This window comes from Thunnus maccoyii, chromosome 19 (assembly GCF_910596095.1).
Source record: "Thunnus maccoyii chromosome 19, fThuMac1.1, whole genome shotgun sequence".
Classification (NCBI taxonomy): Eukaryota; Metazoa; Chordata; class Actinopteri; order Scombriformes; family Scombridae; genus Thunnus; species Thunnus maccoyii.
Genome location: NC_056551.1, coordinates 19,431,726 through 19,450,496, shown reverse-complemented (window position 1 = coordinate 19,450,496; position 18,771 = coordinate 19,431,726). Strand labels below are relative to the sequence as shown.

The 18,771-nt window shown below is 40.1% G+C and overlaps 2 protein-coding genes across 14 annotated transcripts in view; one reads left to right on the top strand and one right to left on the bottom strand.

Moving 5' to 3' along the window:
* Nucleotides 1-9,612, bottom strand: part of hnrpkl (heterogeneous nuclear ribonucleoprotein K, like) — a 14,822-nt gene extending 5,210 nt beyond the window's left edge. For 2 of the 8 annotated variants that reach the window (XR_006092527.1, XM_042394662.1), the window contains exons 1-11: nt 9,472-9,611; nt 8,129-8,238; nt 7,336-7,433; nt 7,168-7,224; nt 6,150-6,193; nt 4,750-4,822; nt 2,998-3,111; nt 2,522-2,650; nt 1,415-1,722; nt 1,274-1,327; nt 979-1,015 (exon numbers count right to left, since the gene is read on the bottom strand). Coding sequence is in view for 7 of the 8 variants with exons in the window: in XM_042394662.1 (XP_042250596.1) it covers nt 979-1,015; nt 1,274-1,327; nt 1,415-1,722; nt 2,522-2,650; nt 2,998-3,111; nt 4,750-4,822; nt 6,150-6,193; nt 7,168-7,224; nt 7,336-7,433; nt 8,129-8,189 (975 nt within the window). In the remaining variant the exon portion in view is untranslated. Of the gene's footprint in view, nt 1-978; nt 1,016-1,273; nt 1,328-1,414; nt 1,723-2,521; nt 2,651-2,997; nt 3,112-4,749; nt 4,823-6,149; nt 6,194-7,167; nt 7,225-7,335; nt 7,434-8,128; nt 8,239-9,158; nt 9,429-9,471 lie in introns of those variants that run through there. The other 6 variants (XM_042394666.1, XM_042394663.1, XM_042394667.1 and 3 more) reach the window with 6 other exon arrangements.
* ntrk2b (neurotrophic tyrosine kinase, receptor, type 2b) overlaps nt 8,251-18,771 on the top strand; it is a 23,979-nt gene continuing 13,458 nt past the window's right edge. For 2 of the 6 annotated variants that reach the window (XM_042394655.1, XM_042394661.1), the window contains exons 1-6: nt 13,947-14,602; nt 16,736-16,810; nt 16,892-16,963; nt 17,053-17,121; nt 17,213-17,364; nt 17,534-17,670. In XM_042394655.1, coding sequence (XP_042250589.1) covers nt 14,406-14,602; nt 16,736-16,810; nt 16,892-16,963; nt 17,053-17,121; nt 17,213-17,364; nt 17,534-17,670 — 702 coding nt within the window. In that variant the 5' untranslated portion in view covers nt 13,947-14,405. Of the gene's footprint in view, nt 8,901-11,190; nt 11,258-13,946; nt 14,603-15,080; nt 15,369-15,825; nt 16,224-16,735; nt 16,811-16,891; nt 16,964-17,052; nt 17,122-17,212; nt 17,365-17,533; nt 17,671-18,771 lie in introns of those variants that run through there. The other 4 variants (XM_042394656.1, XM_042394659.1, XM_042394660.1 and 1 more) reach the window with 4 other exon arrangements.

Below are 18,771 nucleotides of genomic sequence, written 5' to 3'. Positions count from 1 at the left end.
ACTCGGACATGAGGGTTTCCAAGATATTTGAAACTGGGTCAAAACTTAATGCTTGTACATTTTTAGAGCAAAAGGATTCAGGAACTGTCTGGGACATATTTTTTTTAAAGACATGGTTCATCAAAGTCCTAATTTAACCAAAGAATTAATCATCCATATTTAGCACATTTATATGCAGACTAATAATTTGCCTTAACCCGTTAAAGCCATCCTCCATTCAAATTGTAATGGAAATGCCTTCATGCAATTTTCTTAATTAGAACAAGGTCATCCCCTAAATAAATGAAATATCCTAAATATATAGAAACAATATTTATGCATAATATTTTGTGTTATTTGAGCATGTAAACACTGTATCAGCCATGTTGTATTTAAAAAGCTTTGGATTTTTAGATGGCTAATATAATAATATAATAATATAGAAGTGATAAGCTTCTCTTACTATCTAAATTTATTTTCTTATCATGTTTGAGTAATTTTCTATCTCTTGAGGCTCTGACTGCTGAAATTCATTTGCATTTTGATAACCAAAATCAGAGCAGTCTTTATAGGTGAAGATAGATTTCTGCTGTGCTCAAGCTCATCATATTTGTCCTTAAATCTCAGCAATTCATTGACATCTATTGTATTTATTTAATCAAATGCACTCTTTGCTTTCTTATTCAAACTATCTGCTTGCAGCTGAGACCTGAGGGGAACCTGCTCAGGAATTGCTTTGGTTTCAGCTCAAGTTCATTTGCTAGCCTGGTGGATCTCTGGACTACGTACTCAGCTGCTCTGTGGTAACCAAGGAGACAACTGTTGCCTGGCAACAACAGGCCTAGATCAGTGTGCATACACAGTGAAAAGCACCACAGAGTCCAAGCCTCTGTGCTTGTACTACACTCGAACCAGGAATTCCAATCACCTCTTGTGAAACATAATTCACAAACACCTAACAAAAACTAGGAAATGACAAACACACATTATAGCACTCACCATGCTGTCATAGCGGTCTCCTCGGCCTCTTCTGTCACTACAGACAAAAAGGTATGCATTTATATAGTTTCTCTACTCTAGGACACTTAACACTACAGTATCAAGCGGTTTCAGCACTGTTAGATTGGTATTTAAAAAGCTGTGAGTGTGAAAAGACATGCAGACTCTACAGATGACCTGTGATCAGACTCTGAATCAGGGCCTGTGGGTTGACATTCTGTTATTGAGAAAGTTTCACTGATATCTGTCACTATGCTTTTGAGAGAAATAACTGATAATCCTACTCTGTGCTCACCTTGGTCTGTCGTCCATGCTGCCATGATAGCTGCCATGTGAGAACCTGTCTCCTCTGCAAACAGACAGGGTAACAACATTATAAAAAGGTCCAAATGTATCTAAACAATTGGGCATACAAGTAAGCGTGCGTCTTCCTCACCCTCCTCTTGGTGGTGGGGGTAGTGGAAGAGGCAGGTTACGAGCTCTGCTGCCCCCTCGTCCACCTCTGCTTAGCGGTGGCGGAGGTCCCCGACGGGGGCTCATGTCATCGTAGTCCCGTCTGGAAGGAGGCATGGGTCTGTTGCCACGAACAGGGGGCATGCGTTCGAAGCCCCCGCGCACACGAATGGGGAAGCCACCGATTGGTCGTCTGCCTCTCTCCTCGAACAACATGGTGAAACCACCGTAGTCGTATGTTTCATCATAGAAATTAGGGTCATAAGGCTGGGCACGGCCTTTTATTGGTGCCTGCGAATGAAGGGTAAAAGGAAATGGAAGGGAAAAGATTGTAAAGACTACTATGAAATAGTTGCTGAAACGTGTTAACGCTTAACTCACATGCACATTTCGGGGCCTATATTTATATTCTGAGGCTTTACTGGAATATTTTGCATGATTTACAGTTAAAAAAAACCTCTTTATTTATCTTATAGTGGCCTTTTATGCAGGCCCTCAGTTCAGCCTCTGTCTGAAACAGGCTGTTTTAGCTGCTGTCTCTTTAAAGCCTCCCTCTGCAGACTTCCTGCAGGCTACATAAGGCTACATAAACCAACAGTAGTAGTAGGATTTCACTTCTTTTTCTCATTCTTTATTCGAAATGAAAAACTTCTCAAATACATCCGTACATTTAACAACTCATGGAACAATCTTAGCAACAAAGGCTACCAATGGACAGCTGTTTGTGGGCATGCGCAAACAATCTGATGTTATCAAGAGCAGGAAGTAGCGGTAACATTCAACAGTCTGAAGCCTGGGGTTTTTGACTCGCAAGGAGCATTTTTACATACTTTCACCTCAAGTTTTGGCCCTTTGAGCATGTTTAACATAAACATCCGACATCATAACAGTGTAAAACTGACAGAAAAAATCACAAAATGCATGATATGTCCCCTTTAAAGCTGCAATCTTTTCAGTTATGATATATTAAGTTAAAATCATACACTTCAGCTTCATATCTTTTAATCACCCTTACATCTCCATGAGAGGAAACAGATGACTGCATGCAGTATGTTGAGGTTTTCAACAGATCTCAGGGTTGTAAACTCACCTCTGACACCAGCTCCAGGATAACTTTTATACATTCAATGACACGTTCTGGCTTTCCTCCCACCAAGACAACTCTGTCAGTGGAGTGTGGACAGCATTCCTGGAACAACTTGATGGTGGTCTGGGTGTTCTGGTGCATGGAAACATAAAAATGTTAGTCTTCTGTCAGGCAATTAAATTCACCATTGATTGCTTTACTCCTGAACTAAACAACGAAGCCAGCAAGAGTCTTTTCTTTATACAGCATATTAGATGTAATGTCATTACTGCTACTGCAAACCAGGATTTAGAATATTTAGGAATTTAAGATGCATAACTTAATAGGAGGAAAAATGCACAAACCAGGAGATCGTATCCATCATTAATTCACAGAAAACTCACAAAATACAAAAGTTACAATAGTGGTTCTAACAATTCATTAGACTGTTGGTGCAGAACCTCATGACGAGGCTCCTGCTAATCTGGACTTTGTCCTACCTCTCTCAGCTCCTTTATCTTGGCACCTTTCACCCCGATGATGCCCCCTGCTAAGCTCTGATGGATCAGCAGGCGAAGCTCACAGTCAAAGTCAATCCCGCTGTAATGCTGGTACTACACAAACACAACGCAAGATCAGTAGGGTCACAGACTATTCCCATTGTTCATTAACAAAGCATTTCCGTAATGACATACTTTATGTTGTCAATGTGGAAAAAAAGTAGGAAAGAATGTGTTGTTTAGACTCTTTAAAACATCACTTTTGTTCTGCAGCACAATTCTAAGCAAATTAACAAGTTGACCTGTGAAGTCTAAAAATAAAGTCAAAAAAAAAACCTCAAAAAAAAAACCCAACTCAAACACGTTTAGAGTGGAACAAAGAAAAAAGTTAAATTTCTCATATTGGGGTTTATAAATAAAATCCATATTTTTTCATGATTCGCACCACACTTGCACACACGCTGTTTGAATTAATCGATGTGGCCTTGGCCCTCTATATTAGTAGTAGAAGTTACATAAGCAGCATGGGATTAAGAAACAGATTTATAAAGATGTCAAATAATTGGCACTCAAATTGCCAGTGCATCAGTCTCTTGGGAACTCTCAATAAAGCATGACAGCATTTGCAAAACAAAAAAAAAACAACTAATGGTACCAATTTAGAAGAACAGTGGTGGCAAAGATTGAGTTATTCAAAGAGTAGTTGGAAAATCACTAAAAAAAACAATAACCTCAAAAGTGAGTTGCTGTGTGCTTCACAAATGTGGTCGTTATAGCAGAGATTCCATTTGGAAAATATATCCAAGGTTGACGCAGGAAGATGAATAATGTGAGATGCACAAGTCTTGAAGCAATGGAATCTTTTACTTCAGTGTTTGGACACATCTGAAAAATGCTAACTGCTGAATATAGTAGTGGATTGGTATTAGTGGTGGTTGCCATCGTGTGGCACAAATGTCACACAAAACAATGAATGCCAAAATTTTGGTGGCACGAGAGGAAAAGTCAGGGGATCACCAAAGGATTCATCCTCTGGGGACCATGAATTTCATGGCAATCCATGATCATCATCAATAGTTGTTGAGATATTTCAGTCTGGACCAAAGTGGTGGACAGACCAATCAACATCGCCATCCATAGAGCAACGCTATGGCAATGGCTAAAAATATAGCTTTGGGTCTCTGGTCAGATTCAGGTGCAAAATGAACTGGGTCTGGGTTTAAAGGTGCCCCATGAAGTTTTCTTGTAAACACATTCATTCAGTATTTCTCACCAAAACATATTGTGTATATTCTTGAGGTCTAACAAACGTTTTAAGTACGTTTTCTTCCTATTTAAACATTTGAAAAACTGCTTTTTCAAAATACTTTGAATCTGCACTGTTTACATCCGTGTTTCCTAGCTAGCAGTATCCAACAAGTGGAATAGCACAAAAAGTAACAACAGGATGTGAATAGCGCCAAACACATCCTTGTGCATGATAAAAATAAAACCAGGGCCCACTTGTAAGGGCTACTAGCGCTACTAGTGGTCAAAAACTCCACAGGGTACATCTAAAGCTCGTGCGGACCTCCATCAAAACTCTTAAAACTTAAAATTCTGCACATTTATGACTAAATGCAGTTTTCCATCCCTTAATTTCAACAGGCTACATATTTCATACATATTTCATTAGGCAATGTCATGTATCATCCTGGACTGCCGTCTATTCATGTACACATTATTAACAAGGTAATTAACATGATGTCTTACCTCCTCTAGAGTAGGTATGATTTTCAGCAGAATCTCTCCAATAGTGTCAATGCTGGCATTCACACTCAGGATCCTGTCAGGAACCATTTTGGCCAAAAGGAAGCAAGGCATTACAAGGAGGACAAAGAGTACAGCACAAAGCAAAACCTGATAAAAAATATGTGAGAAGCAGTCCAGCAAAAAGTTACAAGAGAGATTTACAAAAGGTTTCAAACTAAAGGAAAAATTAAGACTGCTGCACACTACGCACAATTTTAGCTATTCCCCAACACTAGACTGATTGAATAAGCAGCTGACATGCACTTAATCTAATATTATTTTCAGAGTAAGAGAAGCCTTGGGAGGATGGGCAGCTTCAGATCGGCTCAAATTAACGTGCGACTGGCCACACAGAATTGGGGGGGAGGGGGGTGTGAGAGAGAAAGAGAGACCTTCTATAACCATCCCACCACCAGCAAGTTGGGGAAAAGGAACGTAACAAACTGAAACAACAACTTGCCGTGACAATTGCGCCACCAGCACACCTTCTCATTGTGACCAGGGGGTTGGGAAGGAGGGGTGAGGTGGGGAGGAGAGGGCTTAGGGCGGGGGTGGGGGGTGGGGGGTGGGGGGGGTGAGGTGGAGACGATGTGGGCAGTAGAAAAAGAGTAACAGAGCAGAGGGTTGAGGTGGGGAAGGAAATGTGAGCGGTTACCAACTACTCTGTGGCACAGGACAGGAGCAGGGGGTTGGAAGGTGGTGGTGGGGGGGAGGGGTTATGAAAGTTTGGCAGGCAGCTCTGATCTGATCTGATGTGGCCTGAGAGAAATTTAACAGAAGGGATGCAGCACAATGAAATAAAGAGACGACATTAATGAGTGACAGAGTGGGGGACGGAGCCTCCAGACAAGAGCCGGTGCTCTCTCAGAGATCATGGACAGTGATGCTGAAAACAGTGGGGTAAAGGGTGGAAGGGAGGTGGGGTTGGAGGTAAGGGGGAGGGGGGGGGGGGGGGAGGGCCAGGTGGGCCACAGAGGACAGAGAGAGAACAGGATATCTGCTTTTTCGAAAGTTTCATGGTAGAATTAAATTTCACAGCAAGGAAAAACAACATCCAACAGCTGTGTTGCTAACCATAATATACCAACTACTTGGTAGTGGGTTGTCAATGATTCTCTGAATGGACAATAAACTGACAAGGAGTCCAAATCAATGGAGATGTTTAAAATGGACAGAAAAATCAAAAGGGAACAATACACGTTTCTTACAAGTGGAGGAGGGGGGATGTTTGGAGGGAGGGGGGGGGGGGGGGGTATACTGTCATGTATAAAAAATGTTAAAATGAAACAGAAGGCAGGTTATCAAAGACATGTGTTTGGCTGTTCTAATCAGGCAGTGAGGCAATAACTGGTGGGACATACCGCTCTGGGCCACTGCTGTCTGGGACTGATACACTGGCATTGTACTGCATGGGCCGAGGTGGTGGTGGTGGTGGTTGTGGTGGAGGTTGGCATTGGGCGGGGGCATTCAATCACAAGATGTCAAGTTAGGTGCCCGTTTAAGGAGGGGCACAGTTTATGGGCGGGGCCAACCGGGAGTGTCAGGTGGGCGGGCGGGCGTTCAGGGGCGGGCGGAGGTTGGGCCAACGTCAAGGTGGGCAACGCAGGAGGGGCATGTCGATCCAGTACATGGGCAACGGAGGAAGGTGGCCAAAAATAAAAAATAAAAAAGTAAAGGAGAAGGGAAGAGGGGGAGAAGGAATACATTTTTAATTGAATACAGGCTATACTTTGTCCCAAAAGTGAAATGAGAGACTTTGTGGTGAGTGAAGAAGAACAGGATGTGTGACCTGGGCAAAGATAAGTTTGATTAACAGTCTGGAGCACTACAGAGATTTACGTCCCTGCAAAAAAAAAAGAAAAAAAAAAAAAAAAGACACTATGTCCACTCAGGCTTTAAGGCACCTGTTGTCACATCAAGGTCAAACATAGCTTCAACACTGTGGGAAACTGGAGTCAGGTTGAAACTCACAAGAGGACATGATTGAAAACAAAATCCATAAGATCAATCTAACAAAGCCTTTTTTTTTTCTCCATCTATATCTGTCCAAAGGAAATCAAACAGCGTCTGTCCACATGACAACTTGGATTTCCTTGTTTATAAGAAACTGATCTTAACAGGGCATGTCATTTCTTGTTGTCAAATGATAAAAACCTACAGGGAGGAAATGTGCGGCTGTTGCTGTGGAAATTCAATGAATGAGTTTGTTCATTCATGGCAAATTTAGATCTGTATACTGTAATAATCCCTCAGCAAAAATTAACTGATAGCACAGTCGTTAGGTCTAAAAAGACCTGTAGCAGATTCTGAAACAGAGGAGGCAACTACATTTCCTCCTCAGCTGCAGAAATGTTATCAACATTTTATCTGTTTACTCACATCTGTGCGTAGGGCTTTTATGTTCTTGCCACCCTTTCCAATAACAGCACCAGCATTCTGTGAAGAGACAGAGGGTTTTTCTTAGAAAAAATTATCCTTAATTATGGGAGAAACAACAACAGTGTGGCCCGACAACTGATGCGGCCCACAGAGTGAACGAGTCTTTACTTTGCTCTGAAGCAGCACACGCAGCTCCACCATCTCGTCCGTGTTGCGAGAACGTTTGAAGGCCTGCTCCTCGTCCATGTCCTCAGCTGGCCGTTTACCTGAGAGGGAAGACACTTCAGGTCAGAGCTGAACCAGGACGTCATTCAGCGAGAGGTAATCAACTTTAACGCCACAGTGTAGAATTTGACAATTTCAAGCTTTGGCAGCTTTTAGTACAGCAGTTTAAATAAAGCAATGTTTGAATCTTCAAATTGTTCCACAATAATTATTCCACTTTTCTAAAAACTAAATCTTGCTATAATCTACTATAATCATATAAAAATGTGACACATAGTGGCTTTAAAACTATGGCATTTCTCTCATAATGGTTAGTAGAAAATGCAAAAAGTAACTAATTTATAATTACTAGCCAAAGCCACTGAAGGGTTAATAGAAGTGACAAAAATATGAATCAACGGCAACCCCAACAATGGTTTTCATTCAGCAGCCAACTGTAACCTGGAATATGTCCAGCTCCGCCATGTACCCTTCCTGGATTAAAACACAGGCAGATCTGCTCAGGGCCCTCAGAACAGCAGTATCTTGGACAGGAGAATCCCTAAACCATCTGACATGTCCACATGCTATGTGGTGCCAGCCAAAATTTGTCAGTTTTTTTTCTCTTCTCCTCCCTTGAGTGAACTAATTAGTAGGTATATTTACACACTGTGTTTTAGGCTCGATGCACCACAGGAAAGGCTCTGTTCATTTTCTACTAAATGCATAAGTTTATTTGTTTACATCATGATCTTACCATTAGTGTCAGTATTGCTGAATGTGATGTCTTCGTCCTGCTGTTCAATATTCACCTCCATTGTCTTGCACCTGCAGTGGAATGCAAACAGGCTCCTCTCCCTGGATCTGCTAAAACGGGGGACAAATAGTACAATCAGCTACATACTGTACATGCAAAGACACATCAGATGAAATATTTTGATTATCAATCTGCCAATCATTTTCACAAGTAATTGTAATTATTTGGCCTATCAGAAAATAGTGTTCAATCAACAGTCTAAAACCCAAAGATATTCAGTTGAGTTTATCACCAAGTAAAGACAAAGAAAAGCAGCAAATTATTACAGTTTAAAAGCTGGAATCAGAGCATGTTTGGTAATTTTGTTTCACTGATTACAGAACTAGTTGATTATTTTTCTGTCAATTGATTGATTCTCTCAGCGCTAATTATGATAGCTGACAAATAGGGCTGATGAAGACAAATCATATAAAGTCATTAGTTTAACATGCATGCAGCAGCATCTGGTAATGTTTTCTGGGTAGTTCAACATTATATTTGTCCAAATTTGGCATTGAACACTTTAAAGATACACTCAAGGGGTTTTGCATATAACTAGCCTGCATGAACCCCACCGTGCACATGCAGTCCACCTACATGCACTGCCCACTGTTGCAAAAACAGTCTGTACTCCTGTCCTGCAAGCATCACTCCTGAAGTGAGGCCTGCTAACTTACATGGAGATGCTGGTCAACGCCTACATGTCTTAGGAATTAGCAGCAACCATTTTTAAGTGAGTTTTTCCAAGAGCACCCACACCTACAACATACTCAAAAAAAGGGTTTTCTGAAGAACACAAATACATCATATGTGCCTTATTGCCATCGGGAGCAAATAGCTAGTTGTGGGGAAAGCTCGTCACGGACTGTTACTTCTTGTATCGAGCCCCTCTTTTTCGCTCCTATAAATTCAAAACAGCGACACAAGGGAACAATGTACATAAAGGATACTGCGCAATTCCTTACAAGTAAAAGGAAAACGCATTTGTCACCTGATCTGTCTGCCTGCAAACAGAAGTTAGCTGGCTTCTTTGCGCTGTGGCTAGTTAAGTTGACATGACTTTGCTATGCTAACAGACCCGCTAAGCTAGCCAGTTGCTTTCTGTGTGTTTTGCGAGGCGTGTCTACCAGCTACAGTGTACACGTTGCGACTGTACAACATCCACCAGCGAGAAATAACACGGCACAAAACAGCTATTCCGCTAATGTCAGCGGCGAAAAATTATTTCTATCGAGCATAGCTAACAAATGACGCAACGTTATATTACTCGACTGTCAAAATACAACGTTTAAAGACAAACAAACCTGCAGCAAAACCACGTTCACTGCGGTCCTCCACGATTTCCTCGCCCTGAAACGTTCGCACGTTTTCAGCATGGAGAGAAGACACAGTGGGTGAGCTCGATTCGTCGACACTGACCCGGTGGTGTGTTTATTACGTTTAGCAAGACAGCACAGGCGGGAGGGGATAACGCCACTTTAATTCGTCGAACGAGATCAGTGTGACCGTCTGGCTACGCAGAACAATTTATCAAACGCTCCCTGTCTTTTTAGGGGTTTTTATGCCCTGAGTATAGGCTCGCAGGCTGCTAACTATCCCGCCTCCTTCGGCAGACACCCACCATAACAACCACTGTCTGCGTGAGTGAAAAGGGTTTTTATTGTCCTGAGTGTTGACTGTCAGGTTAGTTAAATAAATCCTAAAAGATAAGGGTTCGTTTGAATTCCACAGCTGTGTCCCAGTTCAATAATACATATTACAGTGAGTCTAACCAGGTTTTGAGTACAGTACTGAAAAACCGACAAAAATTAAGTATGCTTAATGATTCCCTCCAGACATGTTTTAAGATGTATATAAAATACTCTACTTTGAATAATAATTTGTATCTTGTAAAAATCCTTAAAATTACATCTACTCCTTCTCCATTATTAAAATCCAGAATCTATGAATATGCAAATATATTTCATTTCAGTAGCTTAACAGCTGGACGCAAGATGTCTCCTACTTCACTTTAAAGTCCATTCTCAGTATTTATGCACTGAAGGCTTCAAGTGTCCACATCACACTTGTATAAGCTGATTATTGGACCTGAACTGGCTTCCAAACTAGATGTGATGTCACAAATCATGCTCAAATAGGCCCGCCTCCTTAAAAGTGAATCTTCAATGAGCACAGAGAAACTTTCCACTTTCACCAGATAAATGTGAAAACAGCTTTCTAGTGTCAAACTCTGCAAATACATCATTCTGCACAGTGAAGCTCAAACAGGTAAGGGTAAAACTGTCTGACTAGCTCTATAGAAGCATCAATAGATGCTTCCTATTAGAAAGTGCTTCCAGATGTGTTGGTTAGTCCTAAAACTTGATGCTTGCATTGTTTCGAAACCATTTTTTGGCTCATTGCTTCACATTATATTGGGTGGTGTGGACACATTGGTCAAAGGACAGCAGACTTAGCACCACTCTTTTATGCTGCTGAGTAAAGCTGCAATGATTAGTTCATTAGTTGATTGAAAGAAAATTATTTTGATAATCATATAGGTCATTTTTAAAGAAAACATGCCAAAGACTAGATGGTTCCAAGTTATTGTATGTGCAAATTTGCCACCTTTCTTGGCCTTAAATGATAGTAAATTGGATATTTTTGAGTTTGGGACTGTTTATTGCTCAAAAGCAGACATTTAATGATGAGACGTTGTGCTCTCGGATATTGTGATGGGCGTTTTTCACCCTTTTCTGATGTTTTAAAGATGAAGGAAATAAACAATTAATCAAGAAAATAATTGACAGGTTAATTGATAATGAAAATAGCCTTACTGCTGAAGTTTAGTACTTTAGTCTGATAGAAACAAAATGATGGCTTAAATATTATGAAACAATATGGAGTTGTGTTTACCTGTCTTGCCTGCAGAGCACAGCATATTTATGTAGTATTGAGTACAGTTGTATAAATTCTTTACAGCCGTTTTATATCAGAGGTTGTGGAAATCAGGTCTGATGAAGGCACTTATTTTATCTTCACAGAAAAGGTACTAAAGGAGGTAATGGAGGAGTGGGATCTTAACAAAATAGAACATGCCCTTCAGCAAAAGTAAGTTAAAATAGATTTTTATTATTTCTCATGGTGCACATCCCAGTGGCACATGCGAGACAATGATCCACCAGGTCAAGATAACCTTGTAATCACTAACTAAACACCAAACTCTTGATGGTGAAAGCTATTTAACAGTTATATATGGTGTGGAGGTTCATGATGACTTAAACCACAACCAACCAATATTTTCATTATCGATTAATCAGCAGATTATTTTCTCAATTAATTGTTTTGTCTATAAAATGTTAGAAAACTCTGAAAACCAACGGTCCAAAATCCAAAGATATTCAGTTTACTTTCATGTATGACACAAAAAAGCTTAAAAACCTCTCATTTGAGAAGCTGCAACCAGTAAATTTTTGTCATTTGTCCTTAAAATGTATTATTCAATTATCAACATAATTGCAGATTAATTTTCTGTTGATCGACTTGTTGCAGCTCTACACCTACACTAACTCAGAGTTTCAGCCTCACAATATTCACTGCTGGACGTTGATGAAGGCAAGTTCAGTCCTGCTCTTGTCTGGATGTGTCTGCAATAAATGAAATGTGTTGTGTCTATTGTATGTAAGTGCTTGGAAAAAGAACAATCGTGTGCAGTGTGTTACAATGTGGGTAATCCACAAAACTAGACTGAGACACAGTGGATAGTACAGGATCAGCGGGTTGAGTCCCAGCTGCGTCACTGCATGCAGTGTTCAAGACAGCTGGTTCAGGAAGAGGTAGAGATAGAGATGCGGCACCAAACTATATGTACAAAAGAAGGAAGATGTCTTAATCTGGCATGTCAAAAGTCTAAGTACATTCAATATGCAACATCTCCAAAGCTACTGGTACAGTGCAAACTCATGTTCCTCAAGAGGAACCGCAAGTAGGTGCAGAAGACTGTAACAAGGTGCAATGAGGTCAAGTCTCACTTCAGGTTACACTTTCTTCTGTCCTCAAAGTAGGAAATCCTCCAGCATCTAAGTTTCAAGGAATGGCAGATTTAAAAATATGAATTATAAAATCTGATATAAAATGACACAAAACAGAAAACAGAAACAGCATCATTTTATGGGTTTAGTAGATATTCTATTGCATTTACTAACCAAAACCAACCCCAATATAAAACACACAACATTTGTATGCCCAGACACATGTACATAGACAAGCACACACTACTTTTCTCAGCGCAGACTGATTCTCTTTGGCTTTTCTGCAGAGATAAAATGATAAGGCCATGAGATCAGACTTATTAATCCGACATCAGCGGCCAGAGCCACCACCTGACTGCCCATGTGTTGCAAATCAGGAGCCTGAATGATGTCCATACTTGATCTATTTTAAACATCCCTTTTCTCGTAGTGTTGTCATGCTCCTTCAGATATAGGCAAGGATCTATTGCAAAATAAAGAGCTCTCTTCTCCTCTCCTATACTCTGAGGTTACCATGGAGACAGATATAATTCAGTTCTTGATGTTTCTCATGAAAAAAAAAAAAAAAAAGCCTGCGTACATATTTTCATCTGCAACCATAGCGACACTTGACATTGTCCGCGCTATTTGTAAAAAGCAAGTCACCATAGCGACACTAACCATCCAGGCTGTGTCATAGATCATGTGTCCTAGCTGAGTATGCCTCCTCATTATGAGTGAAATTTAGGAATCCACTGGTAAACAGGATTTATTTGATCATTTGGAAACATATTAACACCTTGATGTTTAGCACTACACAGTAATCCTCAAAGGACTGAGAATAGAGGGCTTAAATGACATTTCTATGCCCAGTTTATGACATTAACATTTAAGAACAATTGTGTTTAAATTATGACACATTAATATATATATATATATATATATATATATATATATATATGAGTGTTTATTTGTGAGTAGGCACCCTTAAATATTGTTGACAAATACTTTAACCCTAAATCTAGGGTGATGTCATGAGATGTCTCCAACTTTAATCAAAATATAGTCTGTCCCTACTCAAAGAAAATCTTTACACATGCTTACAGTGTTTTATACTTTATATTTTTATGTAATAATCTGGCAAAATTAATGGAAAAGTAGAAGTATTTCTTTGGAAACATAAATAGAGTTATTGGGAGGAGGGAAAAATCTAACATCATAACATTTTTTTCCTATTCTTGCCCCTATATCGTGCACTGATCACTGACTGGAGTGAGACCCATTTGAAGCTTGCAGACATAGTATAGGTAATTATTTTTCATAGATGCACCCCGTCTTGTGCGTCAACCGTACGTCACACTATAGGCCTAATGGCCAACCGTACAACAGTGCTCCAATGCATGGCTCCAGAGTAACTAAGACAGATCACAACACAGGAGTTTATACATCCATATATTGTTGTTGTGCCCACCACACACATGGCATTTGACCCGCAACTGGCCACTTTGGGCACCCTAATAGGCTAAGACTGCAGCTGCTTATGTTAAGGTTTTGTTGAATGATTAAAAAAACAAAAAACAAATCCCTAAACAAATTCCTATAAATACAACTTGTTATAAATAAATCTCCAGGGTACCATCGCAACCGTCTCCCCTATAAACTCAATCCCAGTGATGGCTGTTTTGGGGGGGTGGGGGGGGGGGGGGGGGGGGGACGCGCTCGTCCTCGGCGATAATCGATAGACGGATGCAGGTAGCCTTCCTCCCCTACACACGCAGCATCACCACGCATCCTTACTCCACTGTGCAGTTTCTCTTTTCCTCCCCATCACCTCACATATGAGAAATCGCTCGTTGGGGGGGCCCCCTGCCTATTGATCTCTAAACATCTGGAACACCTCATATTTGTTTTACAAGCCAGGGAGGCGAACAGTCTGTGCCCGAGATAGAGGAGTGAGACAGCAGCAGCAGCAGCAGCAGCAGCACCAGGACGGACCACTTGACACCTTGCTTCACGGCATCGATATGCAGTAGTGTGATACCAGCTCTGCGGAGACGGGAAGGCCAGTCCATGGCATCTTGATATTAAAACCGTGGGCTCTGCGCATTCCTGACCGACGGCGTAGTCTCCCTTTTTTTTCCTGCGGAGTCGAAAGGATTAACTTGGCCAGATAAAGGCGGTGAGGGAGGAAATCTTAACAATAATTCAATTTGACCAGATTCTGTTTGGGGGGATTCATTGGACCTGCGATGGACTCCAGCGCGGGGGAATATGGCATGGCTCGTCTTGGATTGTTTTTGGTTTTGATGGGGCTGTGGAGATTTAGCGATGCTTGCCCCCAATCCTGCACTTGCAGCATCTCAAGGATTGTTTGTATTGATTCCGTACCGGGGATCGAGGATTTCCCTGTCCTCATGTTAGATGACATGGAAAACATCACCGAGATGTAAGTGTATGAAAATGATCGTGCAGACAGCTTGTGAACTTATTAGGATGCAATGCGTAAAGAACTACCCTCGATCGTGGGTCGCAATAATACCCAAGTGTTAGGATTATAATAATGATTGAGGTAATAATATCAGCGGCAGCAATATTAATAACAGCAGGCCTGGCGTTATTTCCCTCTGTGGATTAAAGATCAATAGAAATCTGTCCTCCACGCTTAATGTCAAACACTATTTTTTTTTTTTATTATAACCAGTGGATTTGTCAGATCATGAAGCATAGTGTGCGTGTGTGTGTGCGTGTGTGTATGTGTGGTGGAGATGGGGATTGCGTGTGCCACTGACGGTGTGTGTGTGTGTGTGTGTGTGTGTGTGTGTGTGTGTGTGTGTGTGTGTGTGTGTGTGTGTGTGTGCGTGCGTAATGGTCGTGAGAGTGCGCGTCAAGCTTATTTGGATTAGTCGGTGTTTCCTTTACAAAACAGCTCCAGAGGTAGTGATGGAGTAAATGTTTAGGCCCAGCGCAGCCTTTGAGGTGTTAATTCGGCTTTTTGGGCGGCGGTGTGATATAGCCTCAATATTTCCAAATTACCACATTGTTGACAGATTACACATGAGATCACATCAGTTGTATACAGCCGGCGATAAGCTACCCACAGTTATGTAGCCTTATCTGCGTCAGTGTGTAGGCCTGTGTCGGAGTGTACCTGCTACAACCCTGCACAAGTGTACAACTGCATGGCACCCACTGGAGAATGGAGGGGAGACTGGGTGAGTTTTCTGAGGCAGACAGACTGGAACTAGGTGTCACATCGACCTATAGGCGTCTGCTGTAGTTGTTAAAGCATTATTAATCTTTTCTTCATTTTTCAAATTAAAAGAAGCCTCGTAGTAGCCTCCACCTTGTGAATTTTATCCAGTTTGTCTGAGGTGGCATCATTTTCAGAGAGTAAAATGTGCAGGTTTGACAAGTAAATTCAGTATTTATCACATTTGAAGTGTAATATTGAGGAGAAAAAAGTATTGGACTTGTCAGGTGCACCTTCAAAAAATCTATCCATGGATTTAGAAATTCCTGGGGATACAGACTCTTTAAATTAAACAGTGATTGTTGAAATTACTGCAACTTGTAATATAACAATCTGCAGTTATTGTCAAATTGATTTACAGGTTATTACCTACACATAGTAACACTATAGACAACAAGATCTAAGTTGTTAATCTTTTCTGATGCTGCGAAAGGTTTGTTTACTTCATCAGTGCATTGTAATGATCATTCAAGAAGCTCAAAAATGTTATTTTTCATTTAAAACTCAACCTGTAATTCTTATAGTAAAAAAACAAAACACATTTAAATCATTCACATTTGCTACTTTGCGCTGTCAAGCCCTTGAAAATACTAGAATTTCGTAAAATATATAATGTAGTTTTGTCCTCATAACATTTTGGAATTTAAGTTCTGATTTGTGTTTTCAAAAGTGAATCAAGGTTTATTGATTATTGACTGTCTCTTGCCAAGATGGCAGATAATATATTTTATAATTGTTTATTGGTGTAATTTTACACTAAAACAAACAAAAAAAGGAACAGAATTCATTGCAGTTGTGCCATCATGGAGGCAAAAAAGTGAGTATACTTTGAGTTTTATTAAAAACAGACCTTATTTTTTTTATGTAATAAATAAAAGTAAGTTGTCATCTCTGTCACTCGTTATACTGCCAGCGTGCAAATACATGCTGGTGTACTGGTCCACATTATAATGAAAAATCATATGTGCTGCAGACCAAAACTCCCTCACTGAAGGAGTATGACAGCTGTGTTGGCAGTATTGTACATATAAGACTTAGCTGACTATATCTACAAAATGAAGATGTCACAGATGAAAACAACAATCATGCTATTTGGTTTCATAAAATACACAAACACAACCGAATGTCTTGTTTAACACTGCCATTGTGATTGTACATATAAAAAACACATACAGATATACTGTAGTTTCAGTTATTCAGTTATTCTCCAGAGCTTCAGAGCCCTGCATCCACTTCCGGACCAACTTTCCAACACTTATGGCTTCAAACTTTACATTACATGAAGGATGTGCGTAACTTCACTAATTGTTTTTTCTTATTTCTTGACAGATACATTGCTAATCAAAACAGACTGTTTGAAATCAATGACAACAGTTTGAGATACTACATAAACCTCAGAAACCTGTAAGTTTCATATGGTATGTTTTTAGTTTCACATCAAAGTGAAATATATTTTTAATAACTCTACATTTTACCCTCCAACAGAACAGTGATGAAGACCAGATTGACTTCTATATCATCAGATGCATTCTTCAACAATACAAGACTTCAATATGTGTAAGAAGCCTCTTAAAGACGCTCTTTAGTTATTTCATTGTTATTCACGTGAGTAGTTGGATTTTGATTGTTTGTTTTTTTCCTTTTAGAAATCTCAGAGACAATAACCTATCAACACTGTCATGGAAGACATTTCAGAACTTTAACATAACCTATTCGTAAGTGTCGTGTGTATGTAAAGTTGTCAGTACAGCTCTCTCCATGTGTGCAACCACAGAGTTTCTCATATGCTGTGTTTTTATTTTCTAGTCTCCTCCTGTATGGAAACCCTCTGGATTGTGTTTGTGAGAACTTGTGGATCAAACTGAGGCTCCAAGAAGAAATTGAGAATCAAGACCTGAAATGCATAGATGACAGAGGATTATCAAGGGCCATTGCCACTCTCACCCCACCGGACTGTGGTAACGTGAAACCATGTTATAATAAGCAACGCTGTGTATCTGATATTGAACATTTAGAGAGGTCATTGCCTAAGACCGAAAAGAGAGAAACAAAGACAGACACAAATCTATGTTAAGTTTTATATATCTAGTCAGTTGGTAAATTTAACTGTTTGCTTGTTTCTCACAGTGGTTCCCCAAGTAGAGGTCGACCCCACAATTGTGACCGAGATGGAGGGGGGTAATGTTCAAGCTGTGTGCAGGGCCTCAGGCTCCCCTACTCCTGAGATCCTGTGGAACCTTGATATGATTTCTACCCACTACACGGTGAGCTGGCCTATACATTTTAACTTCCTGTTTAAACCTTTGGTACAGGTCTATTACTCTGGGCTCCTGATTTTTTAAGGTTTTGCTCTTCAAGTGGATTGGAAGATATGAGGAATCTGGGGAATGGGATGCCTATGGTCAAAAAATAATATCAGATGAGCTCCAATGAAGTTTCAAAGCTACTTCTGTACAGTAAGATGAAGGGTCATATTAGAGCTATAGACTTGAGACTTGGACTCGAGTTAGGCTTCAATTATAAGTTTGGTGATACTCTATAGTTTTGTTTTTCTTAACAAATCTCATGAAAAGACCCGAACCAAATAACAAATTAATCCTACTAACAAGTGCTGTGTGTGTAGCCAAAGCCTGATATAGCGTATTCCTCTTTGCCACAGAGCTCAATTGTTGTCAAAACCTATTAAAACATATCAGTGAGCCACACCATTGCACTGGGTGACTTGTCCCTTCATTATCATGAATATCATAATTTATTTTGAGGGAGTCCCATGTACAGCACCATGCTGCCATAAATACTCACCAGGGCACCAAATGTGTATTAATCCATATTATTTACTCCTGTTTGAGTAATGTTTGCTAAAAACTACAGAGCCCACCTGTTTTATGAAATAATTTAGCCTTTTTTAGAAATGAAACTATATATTTGTATTCTATATTTGTAATCTGTTTTAAAGAGTTACCTCTTACTAAGCCTATGGACTCATAGCTATGTGCAAAAGCAGGGAATAGAAGTCAGTATCGAGAGATGGACTAAAACATTGTTGATTTTAGTCTTTTCAGGATCTGTTGATAATAAAAAAAAATATAGAATATGACTAGGTTTATCCTTTAAGTCACAAAAATGAGGTATTTACACTTAACTTGGACTTGACTACTTGACTGCTGTAAAACTAGCACGGGGCTTGAGACTCGAAAGCAAAAACATCCAAGTCCACGCCACATAGCTTGGATATGTAATTATTAGGCCTTTTCTTTGAGAGGACTTGGTCTCAGCTGTGTAAAAAACACTTCTAACACAAATTTGAAAGAAAAGTGTTCAAATCATTTATTGGTCAACATTCAGAGACCTAAACTCTTTCAATT